Source organism: Crotalus tigris, unplaced genomic scaffold (assembly GCF_016545835.1).
Source record: "Crotalus tigris isolate CLP2741 ecotype Arizona unplaced genomic scaffold, ASM1654583v1 scf7180000017601.7605149639:7615979, whole genome shotgun sequence".
Classification (NCBI taxonomy): Eukaryota; Metazoa; Chordata; class Lepidosauria; order Squamata; family Viperidae; genus Crotalus; species Crotalus tigris.
In genome coordinates, this window is record NW_024096505.1 from 275212 (window position 1) to 300687 (window position 25476).

The following is a 25476-nucleotide window of genomic DNA, read 5'->3' on the forward strand; positions in this document are numbered from 1 at the left end:
TCGCGTACTGTAGCTTGTAAACTTCTGGAGAAAATTCTAGTAGTTTACAAAAACTTAAGACTGCATGCCAATTTAAAAATTCTTTAAGTGATGCGATCCTTTGAAATTTGCCCTGTTTAATTCCTTTTGCCCGGCCGCATGTGAGGGTCTCCACATATTGCAACTGAAAGGTCTGAAATATAGCCTCAAATACATAATGGCTTTAGCTCCTCGATCGAAGCAGCTCCGATACCAAGCTCGAGCGTAGCGCTAGAAGAGCGCTACGACTGACGTAAGTCAACAAAGGTCACGTGGCCACGCCTAAGTGCGGTGATTGGCTGCGAGGGCACAGGGAAACGGGGTGGGGAGGGGGGGGGTCACGGTGGCGGCGTGGGGTTCGCTGTGTGACACAATTACAACAACTTTGTTCAGCTGCTGGGGAAGTTTGTACAGGCAACAAATACACCCCTCGCGGGCGGGCGCGGGTCCCTGTCACCTCGACTCCACTCACTTTTCGTCGCTGGGGCTGGCGGCTCAGCAGCGATGTAAACACTGCTCCGTCACCGCCAGCAGCAGCAGCCGCAGCCTCCTCCTCCTTCTCCTCCCACTCCCCCCCCCCAGTCTTCAGCGCTGGGGCTCCCTTCCTGCTCCCTCCTCCTCCGATCAGCGGGGCTTCCCCCCGCCTTTCTCTCCCTCCCCCTCCCTGCCGGCTGTTGTTGTTGTAATAAAAGTTGTGGTGGTGCGTGTGTGTCGGGCACCCCGCCCGGCACTGGGGGGGTGTTGGGGCGCGCGGGGAGGGGGGCTTGCGATCGTGAGTTAATTACGTTGCGTTTCCATGAAATCGTGTGGAGTGTCGCTCGCCGCTGCCGCCGCCGCCGCCGCTGCCTCTACTGCTTTCGGTGATGAGGAAAAGAAAATGGCGGCGGGGAAAGCGAGCGGCCAGAGCGAGGAGGACTTCGCCAGCCTGACAGCGGAGGAAAGAGAAGTCCTCTCTGGCTTCGACAGGTACTCAGACGGCAGCCTCCGTGTTCCGGCTCGTCCGGTGATCTCTCTTGCCCGCCCGCTCGAGGTGTACGAGTGAGCGAGCGAGCGAGCGAGTGTGTGTGTGTGCGCGTGAGAGGGAGAAAAAGCGAGTGTGAGTGTGGCGGTGCTCTTGGGCCGGAGCGAGGGCTCTGCCCCTGCCAGCGAGTGTGAGGGAGCGCACGGAGCGATCTGTTTGGGGCGGGGTGGGCTGGGGGACTCCGCGAACGTGTCTGTTTTGCTCAATCTCTCTCTGTCGCTTGATTCCCCCTTGTGCAGCCGACTCTTCGGATTTTTAAGGCTTCATGAAGATGGCGCCAGAACGAAGGCCTTGCTGTTAAAGGTAAGGGGACTGGGGTGGGGGAGGAGGCAACCGACCAGGGAGCCACCCTCCCGGGTTTGTGTATGTGTGTGCGTGTGTGTGCACTTGTGTAGGAGCCTGTGTGAGTGTGCTGGAGAGCTGCGGAATTAAACCGTCACCTCGCGACCGTGAGGTTCGGCATCGCGCTGACTCCCCCTTCCTCTCCTGGGTCTCGGGAGAGAACCGCTCGGCTCTTTCCTTCTCCGGCCCGCTGGAATAGAAAGCTCCCGTTGCCCACTTTCAGGCTTTTACCCAAAAAGTAGGGTAGAAGGTGCCGGCCCGATTCTCTCCAGTTAGGAGCAATCTATCTGAGTAATGAGAAGATCGGGCGATATTTAATAAGGACTGGTTCTCGGGTTTTTTTTATTGTTGAAGGGGAAAAAACTGGACCGAATTGAATCGTTGAAAATGAATTGATATAAATAGGAAGAAGGGTATTGAAGAAACGTGGCGCCTCTTCCGTGGTGTTTCTCTCTGAGGAGTCTGTCGCAAACTGATTTGTTTACTCGTGCTGTATCCATCTTCCTTGCAACGTGCATCTTCATTGAACGATTTGGTTTTTCTTAAGCTTTTCTCTTCGTAGGACGTTTATAGAGAACGGGTTGTAGGTTGCGGCTGTTTTTGTACAACTGACTAAAGAGGTATCTTCTTTCAGTAAAAAAAAAAAAAAAAGTTCTTGGTCCTGTCATTTAGTTAAGTAATGGCTTCTCCTCTTGGCCCAAGATGGCCGGACAGGGAGGAGAAAGAACTTGGTGGGAGGAGGTAAACAGAAATAAATACTCAGAATGTATATGCAAATATGTGTGAAATGTTTGACTTTTTAGGAGCTGCATAGGCTGATGTGTCAAAAGAGTTTTCCTACTTGAATTTATTAAAAATAGAATATTGTGTTTACAGAGCTGTTGGTAGATCTTATTAACCTGTAGCACATCTACTTAAATTACATAGATTTTGATACAAATTAATTTATAGGACAAATCTTATTAGAAAACAAGAAATGGTTTATATTGTATTACTTGAGATTTTCTTTTCAGTGCTAGTATCTCACAGCTTTAGTTTAAGTGTAATGATTTCCTTTTTTTAAGAATGATTGTTCATTCAGTTCATTGGTCTACTGTGGGTATAATATCAGCTTCTCTGCATTTCTTCTTTTATAACCAAGTAACTTAGCATAAAAATTAATGATTTGGGGAATTTTTTGATAGAATGAAGTTCTTGTTTCTAATGACATTGTTTTTAAAAAGGCAATCTTTACAAATGTTGAAACATTTTTAGATATTTACATATGTCAAATATTTATGATGGGAGCTATCTGAATTTAAAATCTTAAAATATTTCATTTTCTGGCACAAGGTGCAACTATACAGTACATTGAAAGAGTGTTTAGGTTTGAAATGTTAAATTACAGTGTTAACGTTTGACATGATTTTAAAGAAAGGGTTCTAAGGAGTAATATGCTATTAATTTCTCTGTAACTTAGGTTATGTATTTATCTACTGGGTATAATTATAGGAAAATCATGGTTTGATTTTCTTTTGTTTCGTTGATACAAGTTTAATGCTTAGTATGTACTAAAATATGTTGTGATAGTCTATTCAATATTTTAAAATGGGTTGTATATTAAACCTATATTAAAATTTTAATTGTAGGAATATCAGAAGTCAAATTATTTTTCCTACCCTCACAGACTTGATAAAACTGAATAGCAGGGTTTCAGCCATATTTTTTCTCCACTTTTTTCTAGAAATTAAATGGGGATCTTCTGCATGCAAATTATTTGCTTTCTATAGTACTTCAGCTCCTTCTTTACATATATTTCTACTCTGAAATATATCTTGTTGAATTTGATAGGTAAGTGGATATAGCATAAATGTCAGAAATTGCACATCAGAAGAAAACATTTTAAACGGCCTTTAGTTTTGCAGAAAGCGAAGTCAAACAATTCTCATATTGGTGCCTTTGAAAGTATTAGGACAGTAACTTTCAGAATTCCCAGCTATCATTTCCAAAATATTTTGTTTCCATCGAATTTGAGATTGAAGAAGAATATTAATGTTTATTTTCTAGAATAAGTTACATCAGGCAAAGAAAATAGAGTGGTACCTTGGTATTCATCATTAATTGGTTCTGGAAGGCGATGAGTACCAAAAATGATGAGTACAAAACAGATTTTTCCCATAAAGAATAATGTAGTGAGTCATAAGGCAGCCGACAGCAACCAGTTCTAGCTTGTGCATTACCAAACAAACAATGAGTATCTGGACAAATTTTTGTGTCAAAATGTGTTGAGTACCAAATTTGATGAATTTAAAAGCAGCTGAATACCAGGGTACAACTATAGATGAATTACATAGGAGGTAAATTATAGATTTGTTGTAGATGTGAGAGTCCAGTTTGTAAGCATTTTGGGTAAGGTAGCTGAAATCAAAGAAACAATGATGGTCATAAGTACCTAATAGTTGATGATAATAAAGTCAGACTATGGATAGTTCAATAAGAGAGCCTTGAATTTAGGCCTCCTTGTTTTGTTATGCTCCAGGAGTTTTAGTCTACAATTCAGTTCGTATTGTAAGATGTATGGTGTAAGACATTAATTCATCTGTAGGTACAAGTTTTGGAAAGTTTGTTTTAAGAAATAATGAGAACATTAGAAAATTGGAGTGAGGAATTCTTCATTCTTAAATGTTAATATTGATGCTTACAATCAGCAAGAGAAACCAATCTAGTAATTCTTCAAACTATTTTACCTTTTTAAAGGCACAATTAAAGCTGCAAGTTAAGTATTTCAAAATCTGTGGGTTTCAGCCTGAGTCTAGTATTGTTCATTAATACAGGGCTTTTCAACTAGTGGTACGGGTACCACTTGTGGTACATTGGCACCTGGCAGTGGTACGTGATCATCCTAGAAAAGTGGTAGCGGGGGAGGGTAATGAGCTGAACTGGTGGCAGCACCGCACAGGCCTGAGCGAGAGATGGCTGGAGCTGCAGGGCTGAAAGGGCTCAGCGGAAGCGCCAGGATCAGTGCTGCTTTCCAGCTGATCGGCACTTCTTCGGGGCTGTCAGGGCTCAGCAGAAGCGCCAGGATCAGCACCAAGCTCCAGCTGGAGTTCGGCGCTGATCCTGGTGCTTCTGCTGAGCCCTGAAGAAGCACCAATCAGCTGGAAAGCAGCACTGATCCTGGCACTTCTGCTGAGCCCAGAAGAAGCGCCGATCAGCTGGAATGTTGCAGCATCTCCAGGATCTTGTGATTTACATTCAGATGCTTGGCAACTGATTCATATTTATGACGGTCACAATGTCCCTGGATCATGTGAAATGACCAAAACCCAGCAGATGGGGGGAATAAAAGCCACCCCCCCACCACCTAACCCCCGCTGCCAATCCTCAACAGAAATGCTCACAACAATGAAAACCTCGGACAGGAGGAGAGTGCTGCCAGGCGGGCAGGCAGGTGTCTTGCTTGGCTGTGGCTTGGGGGGCACTTTTTTCAGTGCCATTGTAACTTCAAATAGTCACTAAGCGAACTGTTGTACGTCGAGGACTACCTGTACTTTTATCACTTTTTTCTTTGTTTCTTTCTTTTTTTTTTTTTTGGTCATCAAGTTTTTGACACCTTGCTAGGCGACTGGTGGTACTCAGATATTGCCATATCCTAAAAGTGATACAATAGGTGAAAAGGTTGAAAAGCCCTGCATTAATAGTTATAATAAAGGTTGTGTGGTCTTGCGGTTTAAAATAGAGCTTTCAAATTGTAGGAAAAGTTGAAGAAACTATTATGTGCAAAGTCAGGGTTCTGAATCCAGAGATACTTCTATTTGTACAGATATGGATGATAAATGAGACACCTGTGTAAGACCGTGGAAATGTCAAGTATTTTCCTCTTGAATAGTGATTAAATCCATGATCGCCATGAAACCTCTCTCAAGCTTGTTATTTCTGTTCCTTTTGATAGATTGTTTCAGTTGTTTTATAAGAAAAATTGAGTTAAATATTCTCCAAAGTGATAGCCATGTTATGAATCAGTTCTCATCAGTAGTAACATAGTTATCACTTTAGAGAACATTAAATCCAGTTTTTATGCTGATGTCAATTTATATTATTATTTTTCATTATTGTACAATGTTGCTTTTAGATGTATTTTAGGAGATACATAGCTTAGGTTCACAGTATTGTACTGTTACAGATATGATAACCTTATCTGTCTTTTAGGTGTTTGGCATAAGTACTGCTGTTTTCATTGAAATTAGAAATAATATATGTTTATTTTGATGAGTAGAAATTGATACTCAATTTATGATGTTAGTTCCTCTGTTTTCTCATATTTGCTGCATTTAGGCTCTGTCAAAGTAAAAAGACATAGAACTTGCTAATGATTTCTATAATTTTATCAAGTAAAATGCTAGTGTGAATGTTCCTGTTCAATCTGCTCTAAAATTTACATAAACATCTGAAGCATGGAACTGAAAAGAAAATTGAAATGGTGGCAGTTTCCTGATACCCAGTTTAAAGCATTTTTTGGTGATTAAAACAAATACGATAGTAAAGTGACTTAATGATTCTTGAATAAGACCAGTGAACAGTAATTAGTAGTTATTAATTAATAATTGATTACAAGCAGGTAAATTGTAGAACAGCTTGAAGTGAACAGTATTCTCAGCCAATGATCTTGCTATATATATATATATGTATATGTATACGTATATGTATATATGCTATATACCTGTTTCTGAAAAACGCATTATATTAGGACTTTGTATGTGAAGGCTTAAGAAAATGAAAACCTTGCACAGAAACCTCCTTCCCACCCCTTTCCCCATGTTTTTCTGGCATGTCATTTCCTAATTAGAAAAAAATCAGCCTAAAAAGTATATTTGTTAACCAGGAGAGTGATATGGATATTATAGAGAAAACATGCCTCATAAATAGCTCAATACAATATAGGAACTTCTAATATAAAATCATTTACTCTGCTTATTAGTATGCTGATAAGTAATATGTCAAAAAGCTATGATAGAAATAGCAACAATTCTTTAAAAGTATGGTTAACATTAATTATCAGTTAATATTAAAATGGAATTGGATAGATATAATCAAAACTTCCAGTTGACAACTTCTTCCTCAATAACATCCAGTGTTTTACATAGAGTTACACATGTTAGTAATGCTGTATCAATAAAGTAGCATTTAATGAAGCTTTATTGCTCTTCAGTTAAATGAATACCTGCATGCATAGAAACTACCATCAATAGACATTTTAAGTAACACTTTAAATTCACCCTCAATCATTATTACCCATTCTCTGCATCATTGTTATGGTATATTACGGTCTGCTTAAAAGAGATGTCTTATTTAATATTGGAGCATTTTGTTTTCAAAGAAAGTAACTGTAAAAGATTCTTTATGACTGACATCTTCATTTTCTCATTCCTATGTAACTCCATATTAATACATTTACATAACAGATATGGTATTGACTGAATTTAATACTCATGAAGTTGATAAAAGTTCATTTGCATGATAAATCCACAGCTAATAGGTGTCTAGATTCTAAATTTTATTTTTAAAATATTGTAGCTTATGTAATGGCATACTGAGTTGTGTTTATTGGTTTATTTTTCTACTGCTTCAACATGTTGTTCTGTAATCTTGAAAACATACATACCATTTGGATTTTAGAGGATGTGCACCTTGTGTTCTAGTATAACCACTTTTATGTTGAAATATCAGATTGACTCTAGGGAAAATTTTGAGCAGTTGAACCAAAATTGGAGTAATGCACCTTATCAAGATAATTTTGAAGTTTCCCAATGAATAATACAAGGATTATTTCCCAAATGGGATAACTTGTTTGGAATGAATAAATAGTACAATTTTAAATAATATAGCAATTCCTGAAAGAATTAAATAGAGTTAGTGAGTGTTTATAAATATTACACTGTTTTTTTAAAATACATTATTACAGAAATAGCGAAGGTAAAGTATTCTGTTACACTGTTACATATTGGATATACTGCATAGACATTTTGGAAGAGGATGCTACATCAATTTTAATTTATTTAAGTAATTCGCCTTGTTCTTTAATGAGTTAAGATCTTACCACTTTTGATATGCAATCTGCTAATTTACCAGACTTATACAGAGTGGTAAATTTTAGATGAAAGTAATATCTGTATTTTAAATTTTATGATATAATGATAAAGCAATAGTATGTTCAAAATATGCTTTATTAATTTATGAATACATTTTATTACTATATTGGTGGTATGATGAGTTGAGATTTTATATAGTGATTCAGAATATTTTTTTTAATTTATCTATTCTAATTTCTAACTATACTGAATTCCAGCCATACAAATATATGAAAAAATTGATATACCTTGATTTTTTTCCCCGGTAGCACAGAAGCCATCTCTGATATTTTTGATGATTTTATATGTGTCCTGCTATATTTATTTGGTAGCTTTATTTACTGTCTTTTATTGAGCAGCTCAAAGCAGTGTATGTAATGTCCCCCCTCCTGTTTTTATCACAACTATAACTGAGTGACATAAATTGAACTTGATATCATTGTATCTTAATCTGGACATTGTATAGATTTTAACTACCCAGTGTTCCTTAGCCAATAGAAAAATGCTGGGGATAGAAATCCACATATCTGGAGTTGTGAAGGTTGGGAACATTCAGTAGATTATAGATAGAAGTTTACTAAGTTTTGTATATTACATAGGTTCATATATTTGGACTATACAAGAAAAGTTCATGTTGTGAAGTTTTAACTTGTGAAATTATCAGCTTCTTGAACTACTCATAAATTGCTTCAGATCAAATGCATATACACTAAAGCATAGCTTTCGAAGATATTAATACTGTAGTGGCGTTATCTGGTATAGTGATGGCAAACCTTTTAGAGACTGAGTACCCAAACTGCAACCCAAAACCCATTTATTTATCGCAAAGTGCCAGGGCCGCATCAGCATTGTGGTGCCCTTCAGGGGGGGCAGGGAGGCGCCTCTGAGTGCTGCTTCTGGCACGGAAAAACCAGGGGCACAAAAATGGGCCACTGTGCTGGAAGGCACAAAAACGGCCACCACTGCACCGTGGGGTGCAGATACAAGGTGCTGCACCACACAAGAACAGGGCAGGGTTAGTGAGTATCATGCAGGCATTAGTTCTGCCCCATTTGCAGCGTGTGCATGCTCGTGGCCCTGTGCGCACGTGCATGCATATAAAATGCTTCCCCTTCCCTTTTCTTCCAGTCCACAATTGACAATGGTTGGTGACCTCTGCTCTACCACCTCTACTCAAGCTTGCTAGTCAGCCACTTTGCCTCCTTTGTGCTGGATGGGGCTCCTGCTCCGGGCAGCAGTGGTGTCCTGCTGCTGGCGGTGGTGGCGCACGTGCCATCAGAGAGGGCTCTGAGTGCTGCCTCTGGCACGTGTGCCATAGGTTTGTCACCACTGATCTGGTATATGGACCAATGATATTAATGTGGTTAGCAACTTGAAACTTTTTTGTAGACAGTTTGAATATACAGTATATTTAATATGTAGTCTCTCTAGTTAAATGTTAAAACATAATTAATGTTCTTATTGCCTAGAAAGTATAATGTGTATTTGCATGCAATCACAGATAATTGTTTATATTACCTGTTTACTAACAGTTTAGCAAAATTTTGATTGACAATTCTACAGTATGAAAAAAATGAAAGTGGAATTACAGAGCATTTAATATCTTAATATCACTAGGTACATTTTTAGCAGATGTTCAGTGACATACTTAATCTTGATAGATCAAAAAGTTGCATAATCGTAATGATACAGGATTGTTCGTGGATCTCTTTAAAAATTAAAAATGAAGGGAATCTTGAATGCTTTTTTCTGTTTATCCATTCATTGTAGATAAGAATATATTTCATTTTCCAAGGTGGCTAATTTATGGATATGCAGGCATAAAAAAATAATTCTTCCCCAACCAAGATAGTTAAAAGAACATGTATTGACTGATATTAATCCTGGTATAATCTAAGAAATATGCTGGTAATCTGTTGACCACATTTTTTGCAACTTTCTGATAAGCAAAGTCATATTACTAACTTAATAATCACGGTGATTCACTTAACAACTATGGTAAGCAAGGTTATAAAATGGGGCAAAATTCACAACTGTCTCACTTAGCAGATGAAATTTTGGGTTCAATTGCGATTGTAAGTTGGAGACTTTCTGTAGAGTGCTGAAGGGTAATAAAAAATAGAAGTGCAGTCTCAGCTCCACTATCAGTAGAGAGATCATTGCAGGACCCATCTGGGTCAATGATCGGGACCAGAGGTTTTGTCTTCTGAGCCTTTAGACTCATGCTGGAGCCCCCATCCTCAGGGAACATCTCTCTTCGCTAGAGAGAAGTTCCCCGAGGATGGGGGCTCCAGCACAAGTCCAAAAGCTCGGAAGACAAAACCTCTGTCCTGGTGATCAACCCAGATTGGATCCTGCAACATTGTCCTGGGAGACGTATATTTGCCTTCATTCGAGAGAGATCATTAGGTACCTTTTTGCATAGCTGTCATTTTTGGTTAATAAACAGGATATATACCATCCTTTTTTAGAAGAAGGGTAAGAAAAAAATGAAATAACTGGGTGTGAGTATACTGTGTGTGTATGTGTGTGTGTGTGTGTTTGTGGTTGTGTATAAATAATATAAATTCATATTTCACCCCTCTGGATGATTGTGTTTTCCTCAATCTTGGGTCCTCTGTCTGAGGCCTGGGAATTTGAGAGTTCTGCGCAATATTTTAGTTATTTCTAGCACTGAACCTTTCTGAACAGAGAGCTGTGAGGTTGTTCCTAGGATCCATTGGAGCCATTCTTCCAGCTTAGGAACCATAGCCTTGAGTGCTCTTGCCACCAGTGGAATCACGTTAGCCTTTACTTTGCATATCTTCTCTAGTTCCTCTTTCAGAATCTAGTACTTCTCCCGATTTTCATATTCCTTTTTCTTAATAACTCTATCACTTGGCTCCACTATATCATTGCTTCTGTCTTCTGGTTCTCGTCTATTACCACAATCTCTGGTTGATTGGCTAATACCTGCCAATGTGAATTTGGATACATAAGTCCCACAGGATCTTATTTTTCATGTCTTTCTGTGGAAGGTCTAGCCTATACACTGTGCAGATGTTCTTCTATACAATACCAGCTACCTGTTGTGCCACTTAGTGTACTATGTTGTTGTCTGCATCTTATACCTTGCCACTATTTGTTAAATTGTCTCTGAGGTCTCTCTGCATTTTGGGTCCTATCTAATATTATTTACTTCTTGTATGGATTTGGTGCTTAGTGCCTGCTCTTGTGTTGCTCTGATCAGTGCCAGAGTGCTGCCTTTTAGCCCATCCCATTCAGTCACTGGTAAGATTTCCCAGTGTCAGCCACCTCAGCTATCTCTTGAAAGTACATTCCATGCAAGGTCTTGTCTCGCCATAGCACTTCCTCTGTTTGATCTTCTGCCCATGTCTGTGCTACCATCTCAGGCATTCTCTCCGAAGCTCATCTTTGAGTGCTATCTTTCTGATGTTCTCTTGGATGCTCTGGAATTTGTACAGGACAGTGACTTTGATACTAACCCATTATATGTAGTTAAGACTGCAGAAAAAACAATTGCAACCAGCCTACCTTCCATAGAAGACCTGTATATTGCGCAGGTCAGAAGGAAGGCTGAGAAAATATCTACAGACCAATTCACATCCTGAACATAAACTGTTTCAACTCCTCTCCTCGGGATGCTGCTATTGGGCATTGCGTGCCAAAACAACTAGACACAAAGTTTTTTTCCTCTGCTGAACACATAATTCTCACAGTACAGTCTAATGTCTATGTATATTTACCCACGTTGTATGGCTATAGTATTATTATCCTTCATCCTTACTACATTATTATTATCATTATTATTATTATTATTATTATTATTATTATTATTACTCTGTGTACTCTCATGTATGCTGAGAGCTTCTGCACTGGAGACAAATCCTTATGTTTCTAATCACACTTGGCAAAATACAGTATTCCATTCCACATCCACATCCATCTCTCGATATATATCTTTATTGGAAACATTTAAGTAGCATATATTTGCCATGATAAATGCAAGCACTTATTCCTCTTTAGGTGTGCTTCAAAATGCATTATTATATAGTCTTATCATGCTTATAAAAATATATTGAAGAATTAAGAACCTTTTGTATTTCATGTTGTTATGCACTGCTTTTTAGATTCTCTGGCCATCAATTTTGAAGAGGAAGTTAAGTGATCAGAAAACATCATCTACTTCCCAGTAGTATATCCATGCGCTGGAGTGTGCACCTGGGGAAGCACAGTTTTCCCAGGGAGGAGGCAGTACATTCTAAAGCCCAAATTAAAAGACTGCATAGTCCTGAATTGATGGAATAGGAAAGAGGTTCAAGGTAGCCACACTCTAGAATCTCAGGATATATCTAAGAGTAAAGACTTATAAGTTTAATTTGGCAAGATTCTATCATTAGATGTAAATAAATAAAGCACTGAAGTTGATTGGATTTTGCTGTGTCATGTTTGGGCTTGGGCCTATAAATTCAGTATTATGTGATTATGATAGGTTGATTGCAATACACCCTTAATTTAGAACTCCAGAAGTAATCTGTTCTAATGCAGTTTGACCCAAGGTACTCTAAAAAGATCGTGGCTTGAATTTATAATGAGATTTAGGATATGGAGTTCCCTTCCATTTTTAGTCTAGCATGAGAAAATGTCAGATCCCAAAATGTAGATCAGACCAAGAACTCAAATCCACATTAAGACTAACATATTAACATTAACTGTAATAATAGGATCTTGTTAAGTGTGATTATGATTTACTTCCTTCTCTTTTAGTAACGTGAATTAGGGAGCTGTACAGTATGTATGAGATGTTTTGTCCTTCATTGTTTGGGCTTTTATTAAGCAGTGTTTCCCTCGTTGTTTTGATAATAAATTCAAATAAAAGGCTGAAAGTCTAGAATTAGAGAAAACAATGCTCCTGTATAAGTTAATGACCAAAGACCCTCTGAAAGAGATCTGTTTTCTCTTGCTTTTGAAGTGCAATAAGGCTGGGGTCCATTCATGCTTCAGAGTACAAACTTCTGTACTGTGTTGCAGAAGAGGAGAGTTGTTATAAAAACACCATTTTGGGGCCAAATCTTGCCATGCCTCCTAGTAGATGGAGACCATTGGTTAGTGTTCTCTAATTGGGTAGGAAGATATCTAGGCCACAAACCATATAGGACTTGATACAAGTGACCTGCATCTTGAATTGAACCCCAAAACATGCTGGAAATCAGTACAGTTTGAATAGCAGAGGAGTGATATGGAACAACCTGCCTCCAGAAGCGGTGAATGTTCCAACACTGGAAGTTTTTAAGAAGAGACTGGACAGCCATTTGTCCAAAATGGTATAAGGTTTCCTGCCTGAGCAGGGGGTTGGACTAGATGACCCCCAAGGTCCCTTCCAACTCTATTATTATTATTATTAGCCACTGAACACATGCACCACTGTGAGCTGGACCAACTGAAGTTTCTAGATAGTCTTCAGTTGGGTATTGGGTAGAGAAAATTGCAGTAATCGATATATAACGGCATGAGTGACTGTCTTTAATGCATCCTGTACAGTAATGGCCAAAATTGTGGAAACCTTTTCGGAAAAGTGTATTTTTGAGGTTTGATGGCTAATAACACCACTTTTTTTGTAGTAGTACCATAAAATTATATATCAATGGAAAGATAATTTAATCAAGAATGTAATGCAACATAGTTTGTTCAATTATCTGTACTGTATTCTATGAAAAGTTATAGCCAAATAACCAGAAAAAGGAAGCACAACTTGCTTAGGTTGATATCAGATAGCTTTCCTTCATCTGATTGTAGCCAATGAGAATGAGTGTTTAGAGAGCCAATCAGGTGTCATCTTGTTTTGGCAATGAGCCAATCAGATCACAGTAGGATTTAGTTATTGATGTCATGTATTGAAGATGAGAGGAGGACATTTGTCTCTGTGTTATGTGATTGCTATCAAGTTGGTTGTTTTTTTTTCCCCTTTCATTTACTGAGCTTGTAAAACAGACATGTCAAACACAAGGCCCAGGGGCTGGATGCGGCCCGCGAAGTGGTTTCATGTGGCCTGCAAAGCCATCCTGGAAACAGTGAGGGAACGGCTACCGGCTGCCTTGGCCCTGGCCCAGGCTGACCGGGAGCCAATATACAATTTTGTGGTGGCCATATATGCTGAAACACATTCAGTCTTAGCGCTACAAGGCCGCCTAGAAACAGCGAGGAACCAGCTCCTGCTGGGTTGGTCCTGCCCCCTGGGGAGGTGCTGCTGGGGAGATGTCATCCTTTGTGAGGAATGAAGAAATGAATCATGCCTTGGCACTTGCCCCGGTCCCACCACCTTCTGCCAGAGACCCTCAGATCTGTCCCACTCCTGCCCAGGCCCCACGGGCACCCTTGACACGCACAATGTAGATCTGGCCATGCTCACCCAGTCAGCCACACCCACTCCATCCACACCATCCAGTAGGCTGCACCCACCCTGGCCACACCCACCTGCCCCCCCGAGGGCAACCGCAATGCTGATGCAGCCCTCAATGAAATTGAGTTTGACACCCCTGTTGTAAAACGTAATAAAGTTAAATTAATGGTGCAAAGAGTTGACTGGTTGCCCAGAAAGCGATGTAAAATAGTATTAAGTGAACAAGGCTACAGTTATAAAGAAATTAGAAGAAAAATTGGTGGAAACTTAACCAAAGGTGGCATTTCTACTGTACACTTTTCCCAAAAGGTTTCCACAATTTTGGCCACTATGGTAAGGTAAGGTTGCAATTGGCACATCAGCTAAAGTTATGCAAAAGCTTCATGGGTATGGTCTCTTTTAGTCTTTAAGCAGGAGCTGTGAATCCATAAAGACCCCCAGATTAAGAGTCTGCTCTTTCTGGGAGAGCCCAGCTCCATTAGAAGGCACAAATTATACAATCCTAGAATTAGGCAGCTTCTGAATCAATAGCCACTCTGCCTTGTTTGGATTGAATCTGAGCCTGTTTTCCCCATCCATATATTGACAGCCTCCAGGCACCAAGTTATGACTTCTATCATATCTTCCAAGTGGTCTTGATTGGAAATGTATAGTTGAATGTCACCTGATATAGATCAGCAGCTCCCAACTTTTTTGGCACCAGGGACTGGTTTTGTGGAAGACAATTTTTCCACAGACCGTGAGGGGTGTGTGTTGTGTTTTGCTCGCTCAGCCGCTGCTCACCACCAGTTGGGCAGCCCGGTTGCTAACAGGCCATGGACCAGTACCGGTACGGGGGTTGGGGGACCTCTGATATAGATGATATTTCATCTTAAACAGATGAATGAGCTAGCAGTTTCATGTAGATATTGAACAGGATGACAGAAAGGACTGACCCCTGAGGTCTGTGGATCTAACTTTTTCTCTTCATAGCCACCCACTGAACCCACTTATTTAGGTAGAAACAGAATCACCATAAAACGGTGCCTCCAAATCTCAGCCCTCACATATGGTTCAGAAGGGTACTCTGGTAAACCTTGTCAAAAATTCCTGAAAGAGGTAGAGGACAAGGATGGTTGTTCTACCTCAATCCAAGACCCACTCTAGGTCATCCATAAGAGCTACTAATGTGGTTTCTTTGCCATGTCAGAAGGGAATTTTCAAAATCTATAATCTTCAGAGCTTTTTGCAGTCGCAACTCTCTCAAGGAAAAGTTAAAAATAAGATGATAATTTTATTAACTACAAGCCTCACCTCTTAAGGGGTAGGCAAATAAGTGCCTCATTAAGGACCTCTAGGATCTCTCCTTCCCACCTTTCCTAAAGAGGCATTCACTACAGCTGCATACAGCTCTCAGTGCCCTCCCTAGCCATTTTAATTAGCTAGGTTGGATCCAGTTCACAAATTACATTTGATTTAACTGATGCCTATAACCTCCTCTGAGCTGCCTCTAAACCATGAACTGACTTCAACCATAGAAGCTCACTAGGTGACTCAAATCAGTCACTAACTCTCAGTCCATCCTTTTTCAGAGGGTGATTGTTTGGGGAGAGAAGTAGGAGGAGAAAGTATTGCACTTTATTTGCTGTCTTGAACTTCTTTATCAAAGGCAGAATCTATGTCATAAATTAGAAATAAATGTGACTGAGATCAGATGTTTTGGCTGGAATGTATCAATAGTATAGATTTTTTGTACTCCTTTAAAATATTTTTAATCTCTATTAAATATGTGATGAAAATTGAAATGATCCCTAGATCTGGATTGGAGAATGCTTTGGTTAAAGATCAAGCATCCGATTGAGGAGGTATTGCAAGCAGAAGGTGTATTTATCAGGAGCAGTGCTTATTCCTAATGAAGCTATTTATCAGGAATTAAAAAATAAGGCATAAGAATATATTGATAGGCTAGATCAACTAGCTAATGGCAGGTTACAGACATTCCATCATGCAGTTAGAAGGAAAGAACTGGCATCCAGTGAAATAAGAGATAGGTAAATTAGGACACTCTCCTCATTCACTAAAATATACTGTTCTTGGGATAATCAATGGATGGATTAATTTTAGAATTGCTCTGACTAAAGGGCAGTCACTGAAAATGATATTTTTTATTTTTTCCTACCTTGTTTTTATACATAAACACACTCTGTCTGTGGTTGTCTATCCCTTTGACACAGTTGTCAGATTGCTGACTTTGGCATTCTGAAGAATCACCAGGACTGGACTTTCAGGAGGTCAGAAATAGAATAGGTGACAATTATTATCTTGTGTCTTTTAAAATAAAGTTAGATTTATCTTGCTGCATTTAGAAGCTGACACTTGGCCAAGTGTGATGCATTATATTATAATTTAAAATTAGTATTTTAGAGATTAAAAAATGTACTTTGCTTGTGCACTGCATTTCATCTGAAGATTGGTAGCAGTTTAACAATTGATGTGTTCACTATTCTGAAGAATCAATTTGCAACTTGCCAAAATTTGTTTCTAAATTAAATGTGTAAAATTGGCAGTGTACAAGTTAAAATTATATCCAGTAGAGTAAAAACAAAAAGAAACCTGTATTCCAGATCTAAAGTACCCAGCATATTAATAGATCTTCGACCAAGGCATATACTTTCTAACTCTGTGTGAAGAAAGAGTCAGGTCTTCCAAGGCCCACTTAAAGGATGGCAAGTTAAGTTTACTTGAACTTTGAGTTGGGAGGAGGTGGGAGTGTACTATTTCAGAGGGAGGTGATGCAACAGAAAAGTCATGCTGCCTGGATCTCTTCACTGTTCAAGGATGAAATCTGTGACATGCTTTTGTTTGCTTTTGTAAATATGGCTGCACCTTTATATGTTTTCATGTTTTATTATTAACCTTTTAATATTTTAATCACATTTTTCATGTCATCACTCTCTGATACTAGTGCTGGGAAGTTTTCAAGCACTGTCTTTGGTATATATTTTAGCAAAGCTGTTGTTTTTGGTCAAAATGGAAGTATTTGCTGAAATGGCTGAACTTATTGAGGTCTTGATGTAATCCCCATGTTATTCCTTGCTGGTCATTGGGGTCTGCTTTTGGAATTCAGTCACATTTTGAAGGTCAGAGGTTGCTTATTCTTATCCACAGTTCAAGTATATTTTAGAGCAGTGGTTCTCAACCTGTAGGTCGGGACCCCATTTGGGGTCGAACGACCATTTCATGGGGGTCGCCAAACAACGCAGTCCGCCATTTTTTCCCCCTTTTCCTTAGCAGTTAGAGTGCAATACTGCAGGCCACTTTAGCTGACTGTGTTCAGCAGGTCAGCGGTTCAAATCTCACTGGCTCAAGGTTGACTCAGCCTTCCATCCTTCCAGGGTAGGTAAAATGAGGACCCAGATTGTTGGGGGCAATGTAAATACATTGTATATACATTGCTTACTGGTGTACACCGCTTAGAGAGTGCTTGCACTTAAAGCGGTATATAAGTCTCATAAATAAATAAATAAATAAATTATTCTATTGGCTTTTGAAAGCCAATAGAATAGACTCTCTTGAATAGAGTCTAATTCTATTGGCTTTCAAAAGCCAATAAGAATTGTCCAGGCTTCTCTGCCCTGCTGAGCCCGCCAAAAGTCCCATTCTGCAAATGATGCTGCACCAGTTGAGTAGTCCTTGACTTACGACCGGTTGAGTAGTCCTCGACTTACGACCGGTTGGGGGGTCGCGGCATTAAAAGGTGAGAACCACTGTTTTAGAGCAATATTTGATTCAAAAGAATGAAATATTTTTTTAAAAAAATCCGTATCAAACCTGTAGCTCAGTTATTCCTTTATTAAGCATTGTTTTGCAGTAGAGCAACAATATAATTTGAAAGCATGCAGTACTGTTATTGCCTCGCCGAAAATTCCAGATCAGATATGGACTAATTTTTTGATCAGCCTCCTCAATGTTGTTATTGAGTTCTCTGTATTTTTATGCAGACAACTTCATTATTGATGACCTTACCATGGCAAATCAATCAAAAGTGTTTTCATGCTTAATTGATTATACAGTAGTAGTTATTAAAAGTTCACTTTGTTCTTTTTTTCAATGTTATATTTGGCTTTGATTTCTCATATTCCTCAAATGAATGTTTTAAACAAGTCTCAGTGCTACAAAGTTATAGGATAGAAGTCAGAAATATCCACATGAGCTTCAAGAACAAATCCTTTTTGTAAAGAAGGTAAATTCAATGATCTTTTAAGACATTCTGTCAGCTAGAAAGAGGCACATATTCTCTGATAGAACTTTCAAGCAATTTTTAAAAATTCATAGAACAGGTGACTCTGCTGAGTTGATGCCTTGAATAGCATCTTAAAAATATTAGCTACCAAATGGATGCCCTTAATATATATGAACTTTGGTTTCCATAATTCCCAGCCAGTGTAGCTGATGTTATGAATTCTAGGATTTAAAGTCCATATATCTAGACAGGGTTGTTATATCTGAGCTGCAAAAATCTGAACGACTACTAGATGACAACTAAGATGTACAAAAGCATCAACTCTTAATGCAAACTAGTGGCTATCTAAGGTTTGGAGCTCAAAAACTGCAAACTGTGCCTGGCTTGGGAAAGGTCAGTAGAGGAATCATGTATCAGAATGGGTATATTTATTTTCATTAAATATGTTTCTTCAAAGCAGTAAACTCACAATATAAATATTCTCTGTTCGTGTATTCTATAGTTCTTATTTTTAAGAACAATGGCTTTTCTTGTTTATGGCAGAAGCTGCAATTAAGGATAATTTCAGTGTAACTTCTTATAAATATTTTATTTGCGTTTTATGCATCAGTGGTTGATAGCTATCACAAATGACAAGCTACTTAGAATTAAAATGAGAACCAAGCTTCACTCTTATATTTCTACCAATTTAGTTTTTTCTCAGTAAATGAAATAAGAAGGGTAAGAGAGCATAAATTCTAGAAAACAAGATGGACAAAATATTCTTTTTTATTTTTTGTTTTGACTACCCTGTTATCCTTTTTCGGTATTTTATCTATATATGGGTGATATATGGATAATAAGTTGACCTCTATCAGTAAAAGAAAAGAAGCTACAAAAATTCTAATATCTCTTTTTTTAAAGCAATCAATGACATTGTTTGAAAAGGCATTTATTTTAAAGCAGGGGTAGCAGTTTTATATGGAGGGTAAAATTTTACTGGAATATTCTGTTGGAGGCTAGATGTCAGTTGGCAAATAGAACTTGTTAAACAGTTTTGTTTACTATTTTGTTTAATAGTATTTTTACTGATAGTTGTTTTATTGTTTGTTACAATATTTGTTGTACTATTTACTAAAATAAATAGTATTTTCTTTACTATTAATGTTTATTTACTGTTTTACTATTTTTAAATTTGTCACAACTAACTGTACCATTACATATAATATAAAGCAATTTAGTTATATAATCATGAGGCATAAAATAGACATTTGTTCAGCTTCTATATAGTCTCTAAATGCTTATCAGAAAAGATGAGATTTAAACCTATTAAGATAGTGGTTTCATTTTGACATTTGCTGGTTATATATGACATCAGATCATTTGGGCTATATGGAAATTTTGGAGGTACTATGTTATCATAGGTGCATAAAGATGGGAAAACATCTATAATTGGGCTGAGTATAAAAGAGCATAGAAAATGCAGTAACCAAAGAATTACATTAGCATTGTTAGTTCTGAATTCAAGACAATATTTATTGCAGTCAATGACCAATCCATTAGTTCTGAATTGTATATATAGGTAGATCTTGTTTAGTGATTGGACTGGAAATGTTTGCAGGTGCAATAGTGATGAAAAAGTAACTGCTTCCAATGCTTGCATTTATAACCTTTGCAAAATCTTGTGTCTCTCTCTCTTCAGTCATGTATTTGCCACTATAGTCGGTATGTGTTCTCCAGTGCCTGACTCATTTTTCCCCCTCTTGCAAAGTTTGCCTAAACAAGCTAGCTTTCCCTGAGTTGCTTTTCTCCCCAGCCCTGCTCATCCCTAAAAAGTATTAAACACAACTGAACAAGCTGTGACTTTAATTAGTTGATTAGAACCTTGGCGAGCTGGCTTCTACTGCCTGAAAATGACAAGTGCCTAATCAGTTTTACATTAAATACCTTGCAGCCACAAGCAGGTTAGACAAATAGACCATGTTAGTGTAGTCCTTTTGATGTGTGTTCCCCATTGTGTGCCTGCTTACTCTCTTATAATCCCTTTCTCTCCAGTTAATGTGGATATAAACATTTAATCTCTTGCTAATTATCCCAAAATTTGGGGAAATGGAGAAAGGGCTATAAGATTTGCCTTTTTACCTGGTTTCTTCCTGAGTAGAGTTCCAGAAATCTTCCTTGTCATTTGGGCTCACCCAGCTATTGGGGATTGTAACATTCTAATGCTATAAAATAAAGAAAAGGTAAAGTGAAATTATAAGCATGGTCACCTGATTTTCACTTACCAACTGCTTTGCTTAATGATTGAGTTGCTGGTCCCAATTGCAGTCTAAATTCTGCTGAAAGGCAGATTTCACTTTCCTTTTGTCAGTTATTTTATTTCTGTTTATCTGTTTGCCAACTTTGTTTCTGATGATCTAGTGTAATAATCATAACATGTCATAATATTTAATATGCAGCCCTTGAAACGTGTGTATGTATTTGTGCACATATACTATGTATAATAAAACTAGAAGTTGCAACTGGATCCAAACTTAAATGAATTAATCACCATTTAGCTTGTTTGTAGTTTCTTGGAATAAGTAGTTATGTATAACACTTAAGTGAGAATGTAGAACAATATTTTTAGAGTTTTTAAAAAACTGTAAATAGATGCTGTTCATTCAGCAAAATTTGATCCTCTTATCAATCAGCAACATTTCTGGCTCCTAGGTTTCTTTTATACTGGTAATGAGCTGAGATTAAGAGCACTTTCTTAAAAGGGAGTACTCCTAATCTCAGCTTGTTACTTGTATAAAAGTCACCTGTCCACAGAAGCAATCAATCAAACAGATTCCAAACTCTCCACCATGGCCAAGGCCAAAGAGCTGTCCAAGGATGCCAGGGACAAGATTACAGACCTACACAAGGCTGAAATGGGCTATAAGACTATCGCCAAGCAGCTTGGTGAGAAGGTGACAACAGTTGGTATGATTATTTGCAAATGGAAGAAACAGTACATAATTGTCAATTGTGAGCCTCGAAACCTCAATGACTTGAGAGGATCTGCAAAGAGGAGTGGGACAAAACCCTCCTGAGATGTGTGCAAACCTAGTGGTCAACTACAAGAAACATCTGACCTCTGTGACTGCCCACAAGGGTTTTGCCACCAAGTACTAAGTCATGTTTTGCGAAGGGGTCAAATACTTATTTCACTCATTAAAATGCAAATCAATTTATAACTCTTTTGAAATGCGTTTTTCTGGATTTTTTGTTGTTATTCTGTCTCTCACTATTAAAATAAACCTACCATTAAAATTATAGAATGATAATTTTTTTGTCAGTGGGCAAACGTACAAAATCAGCAAGGGATCAAATCCCCCCCCCCCGCACTGTAGCTATTTTCTCAATTTTTTCAGTATTCAGCTGCCTGAGGAATAAAATTACCTGGGGAAGGGCACGAAATACTTTGTAGATAGTACAAAGTTCCCAACCTTCCATTCTGGAAGATTATGGAAAAGGTGGTGGCCTGACAGCTGCAGAGAATCCTGGATGAAACAGTTGTCAGGGTCCAGGAGGAGGCCTTCTCTGCTGTTCTTCCTGCCCTCTGGAACATCTTGCTCCCTGATCTGAGACTGGCCCCAACCTTCCTATCCTTTCGTAAGCGCCTAAAAACATGGCTTTGACAGTTGGCTTGGGCCCCCAGTGGGGGAACAGCACAGTGAAGGTGGTTGATCAAGTAACAACAGATCCCACTTCCCCCCACTCCATTCCTGCCCTCTTCATGTGTCCTTAGGTTTTAATGTTTGATTTTAATTATTTATGTTTTAATTATATATGTATAGACATATTTTTATGACTATAAGCTTCCCAGAGTTACCCTATGGTAAGATGGGCAGTCGATAAAATTTATAAATAAATAAAAATTTTAGCTCCTGAGTGGAGAGACACTTGCACTCAATCTATGCCAGGCTTCCCAGAGATTCTCCCACCTACCTTTACCACATTTTCTCTCCATTCTCTGCTTGGGCTTCTGCTTCTTCTCATCTTGGGGGGGGGGGGGCTAGATGAAAAGCTGCCTACCAAAGGAGTTCAGTTCCCCTCCATGCACGGTAGGGATCTCCTTTGACAGGGTACAAAAACAGAACTCAAATTTTCAGGACTGGCGCTCCATTTCTGCACACGTCAGTTCCCATCAGCAAGCTGCTTCAGGTAGCTCCCAGAAACGAGTAGGACTCCTCTCAGTAGGTGGCAGTAGCTTGCATCCTTCCCTGCCTGCTTTCCGATTGTCTTTTCTGGAAAGTGGGTGGAGAATATTGCAAATAGCAATCACATGATTGCAGGGCTCTTGGCAAGTACAAACAGGTCTCTACGCGCCACAATCTCACGACTGCAGGAGTGGTAATGCAACATTTTGTGACAGCCAGAAGGATTTCAGGAGCTGTAAAGCACCATTTCCAGACCAATTTTATGTGACAGTTGAAGACTACCTGTATTATTATAATATGATCTTTAAAAGTATATCATTTGATTATGTGTCTACACATTTAAATAGCATAGATTGATATTTTTCTCTGTCTGAAGGAAAACTTTGCCTAAAGAGAATTTTAGAGTAAGTATCAGCTCCTTCTTAGCAAAAACTTCAGAAATTGTAAATGAAACAAAAATAGGGTTTTACCAATAAAAAAATTCAGGAGATATCACACATTTTTTTGGAAATTTTAATGGGAATGTTATATTCTGGAGCGGAGTTGTACACAGGAATTTTGTTTCTTACCCACTCTTATTTCCATCACTTTAGGTGGGGTGAATGCAAAAAAAAATGTTTCCTTCCATTTTTCAGAATGTAACAGTTTTTTCATGCAGTAGTAAATAAATGCATTTAATGCTAATTGTTTCTGTTTATCATTTATTTCTTTAAATCTTTTTTGTCTCAGAATTATTCCATAGTTCAATGGAGAATTTAGAAGAAGAATGATAAAAATAATTGCAATATTATTATCGGAAGATGAGTAGAAGTTGGGAACAAAGCCATTTTTATTAGACTAATTTAGGTTGATTATGCATACTTATTCAGAAATGTAATTATTTTTATTGAAAAAAGTGCATGTATACAAACATTCACAGAGAAAGATTTTTTTTTGGCTTTCCTGGAATACATCCTAATTTAATTAGTATAAATCCATGTATTTGTGTCTCATTTGTGTAATACATTCAGTAGTGTAATTAAGAGTGTGGTCCAAATTGAGGTCAATACAGATTTGCCTTGTGATACTTTCTGTCAGACAGTATAGTTATATCTGACTTTGTAGATCAGTCCTCTCCATTCTTTCTGATGTTTTAAAACTTTGATGTTTCTGTGTTTAATTCATTATCTTGTTTCATGTAGTCTGTATAGAGGATTCTTTATTGGTCTCATTTTTAACTCCTACAAGTATTCTTGGTGTAATTGATTTTCCTAAGAATTTAAATACAAGATTTCACTAAACTAAGACATCCTTAGCATAATAATCATAACTTTTATTGATACTTCTGACTTGAAGTAGTTTTTCATGTTCTTGGTATTTTTGCTGTCTATGGTTTTGCAGTAGTCACCCCCAAATTTGTAATTTGAAGTAGTCTAGTTTTCTTCTATATGCTTTTTATTGTCCAGTTTTCACAAATGTGGCTACAGTAGTTACAGGAAAACAGTGTTGTACAAGAGGTGGCTATGAAAACTAGGGGACAGATCCTTTCTGATAGTGGATTTCAGAAAACACTGACAGGCTGCACAAGACTGCTAGACAGGCCACATGTTGTGCATGCCTATGTTAGATTGTTTATCCTAATTTCCAATTTGCCTAAGTTGACATTCCTCTAAATACAAATTGAATGGAAATGGTAATGGAATACAACTCCTATTGTACATCTTTTGAACTAGTTTGTGCTTCAGTTGTTGTGTCTCAACAAAATTTTGCTACAGTGTGATGTCAGAGCTATTATGCAGTGACCTGTATGTGACCCTTCTTTAAAATTCAGATGAATATTACTTTTTCCAGTCTTTCAGTCATTCATAAATGATCTATATTTTTGGTATATATTTTTGTCATTCCTGCTGTTGGTTTTAATTCAGTCAGTTCTGATGGAATACCATTAATGCCAGGGACTTTTCTTTTGGCCAGCTGATTCCTTTCCCATATTACTTTGTCTTCCAATACAGGTCTTCCACACAGATTTCTGTTATTTATATGATTGAAAAACATAACCTTTCATATATAATACTTCACCATATTTCTTACATGTATTTTTGATTTTCTTAAGATCATTCAATTCTTTCCCATCTCTGCCCCTTACTTTTCCTCTGAATGTGGTGAACGGTATCCAGATTTTCTTCATTGGGGTAAAAAAGCTTTAGTTAGTATTCCTCCATTGTTTTTGCAAAGTTCATTCCAATAATTTTCTTTAGTTTTTTTAGCTTTACATTAAAACATCACATTTATCTGCTTTGCTTCATCTCTGCTACCCATCATTTTAACTTGCCTTTCTATTAGCTTTCCTACTCAATGGTTTCTTTGTTTTCATTAGACTTTGGACAGCATTGCAGCTCAAGGGCTACAAGAAGCCCCATATGTAGTCACAATATGCCAAGAAACCTTTCGTGCCATGCTGCTGGACCAGTCTGGAACTGGGCTTGATCCTGCACTACAATTCATGTTTCTTACAGCCTCAGAGCTGTGGTCCCACAGGAAGCCCCTTTGTGCTTCCTAAAGCTCTCTGGCTTTGCTCCCTGCTGCTGGAGTATCCTGGAGCTTGGCAACTTGCAGTGGACTGGGGGGTTTGTTGTAGCCCCAGAGCGGCTGTGTGCCAAGGAGCCCTGGAACCACAGTGTATTCTTTCCCCAGCCTCCCTGCACTAACGCAATGTACCTCTTTCTCCTTGAGCTTATGTGGCCCATGCTGGGCCTACCCAGACTTCCTCACACCCCTGCAGCAACTTCACACCCCTTATCTGCAACTCCTTCTGCTTCATGCTTAAAAACATGCATCTGGAGTTCTGATGGCAGCCTGGATTGGTCTCATTAAACAATGTTGTCACAAGACATTGCATTTTATGGTGGTCACACACTCGACCTTGTGTTTCTCTCGGGGCAATGGAGACATCTGGAATTAAGGGGAATAGAGATCTCGCCCTTGTCATGGACAGATCATTTCCTATTGAGGCTGGACTTCAGAGCATCACTCCCCCATCGCAGGGAGAGGGAACCGACTAGGTGGTTCCGCCCCAGGCGCCTAATGGACCCAGATCGGTTCCAGGAGGAACTTGGGGAAATACCTGACTCCCTTGTCCACAACTCGTCCGGGTCCCTGGTTGTGGCCTGGAATGAGGCGGCATCCGGGGCCCTGGATCGAATTGCGCCTTTGCGACCTTT

The 25476-nt window shown here is 38.6% G+C and overlaps 1 protein-coding gene across 7 annotated transcripts in view; it reads left to right on the forward strand.

The window, feature by feature from the left end:
* Positions 1-369: 369 nt before the first annotated feature.
* The window catches only part of KDM6A (lysine demethylase 6A), a 211797-nt gene continuing 186690 nt past the window's right edge, over positions 370-25476 (forward strand). For 4 of the 7 annotated variants that reach the window (XR_005559741.1, XR_005559742.1, XM_039368138.1 and 1 more), the window contains exons 1-2: positions 371-984; positions 1279-1342. Coding sequence is in view for 3 of the 7 variants with exons in the window: in XM_039368138.1 (XP_039224072.1) it covers positions 815-984; positions 1279-1342 (234 nt within the window). In the remaining 4 variants the exon portion in view is untranslated. Of the gene's footprint in view, positions 985-1278; positions 1343-25476 lie in introns of all 7 variants that reach the window. The other 3 variants (XR_005559737.1, XR_005559740.1, XM_039368170.1) reach the window with 2 other exon arrangements.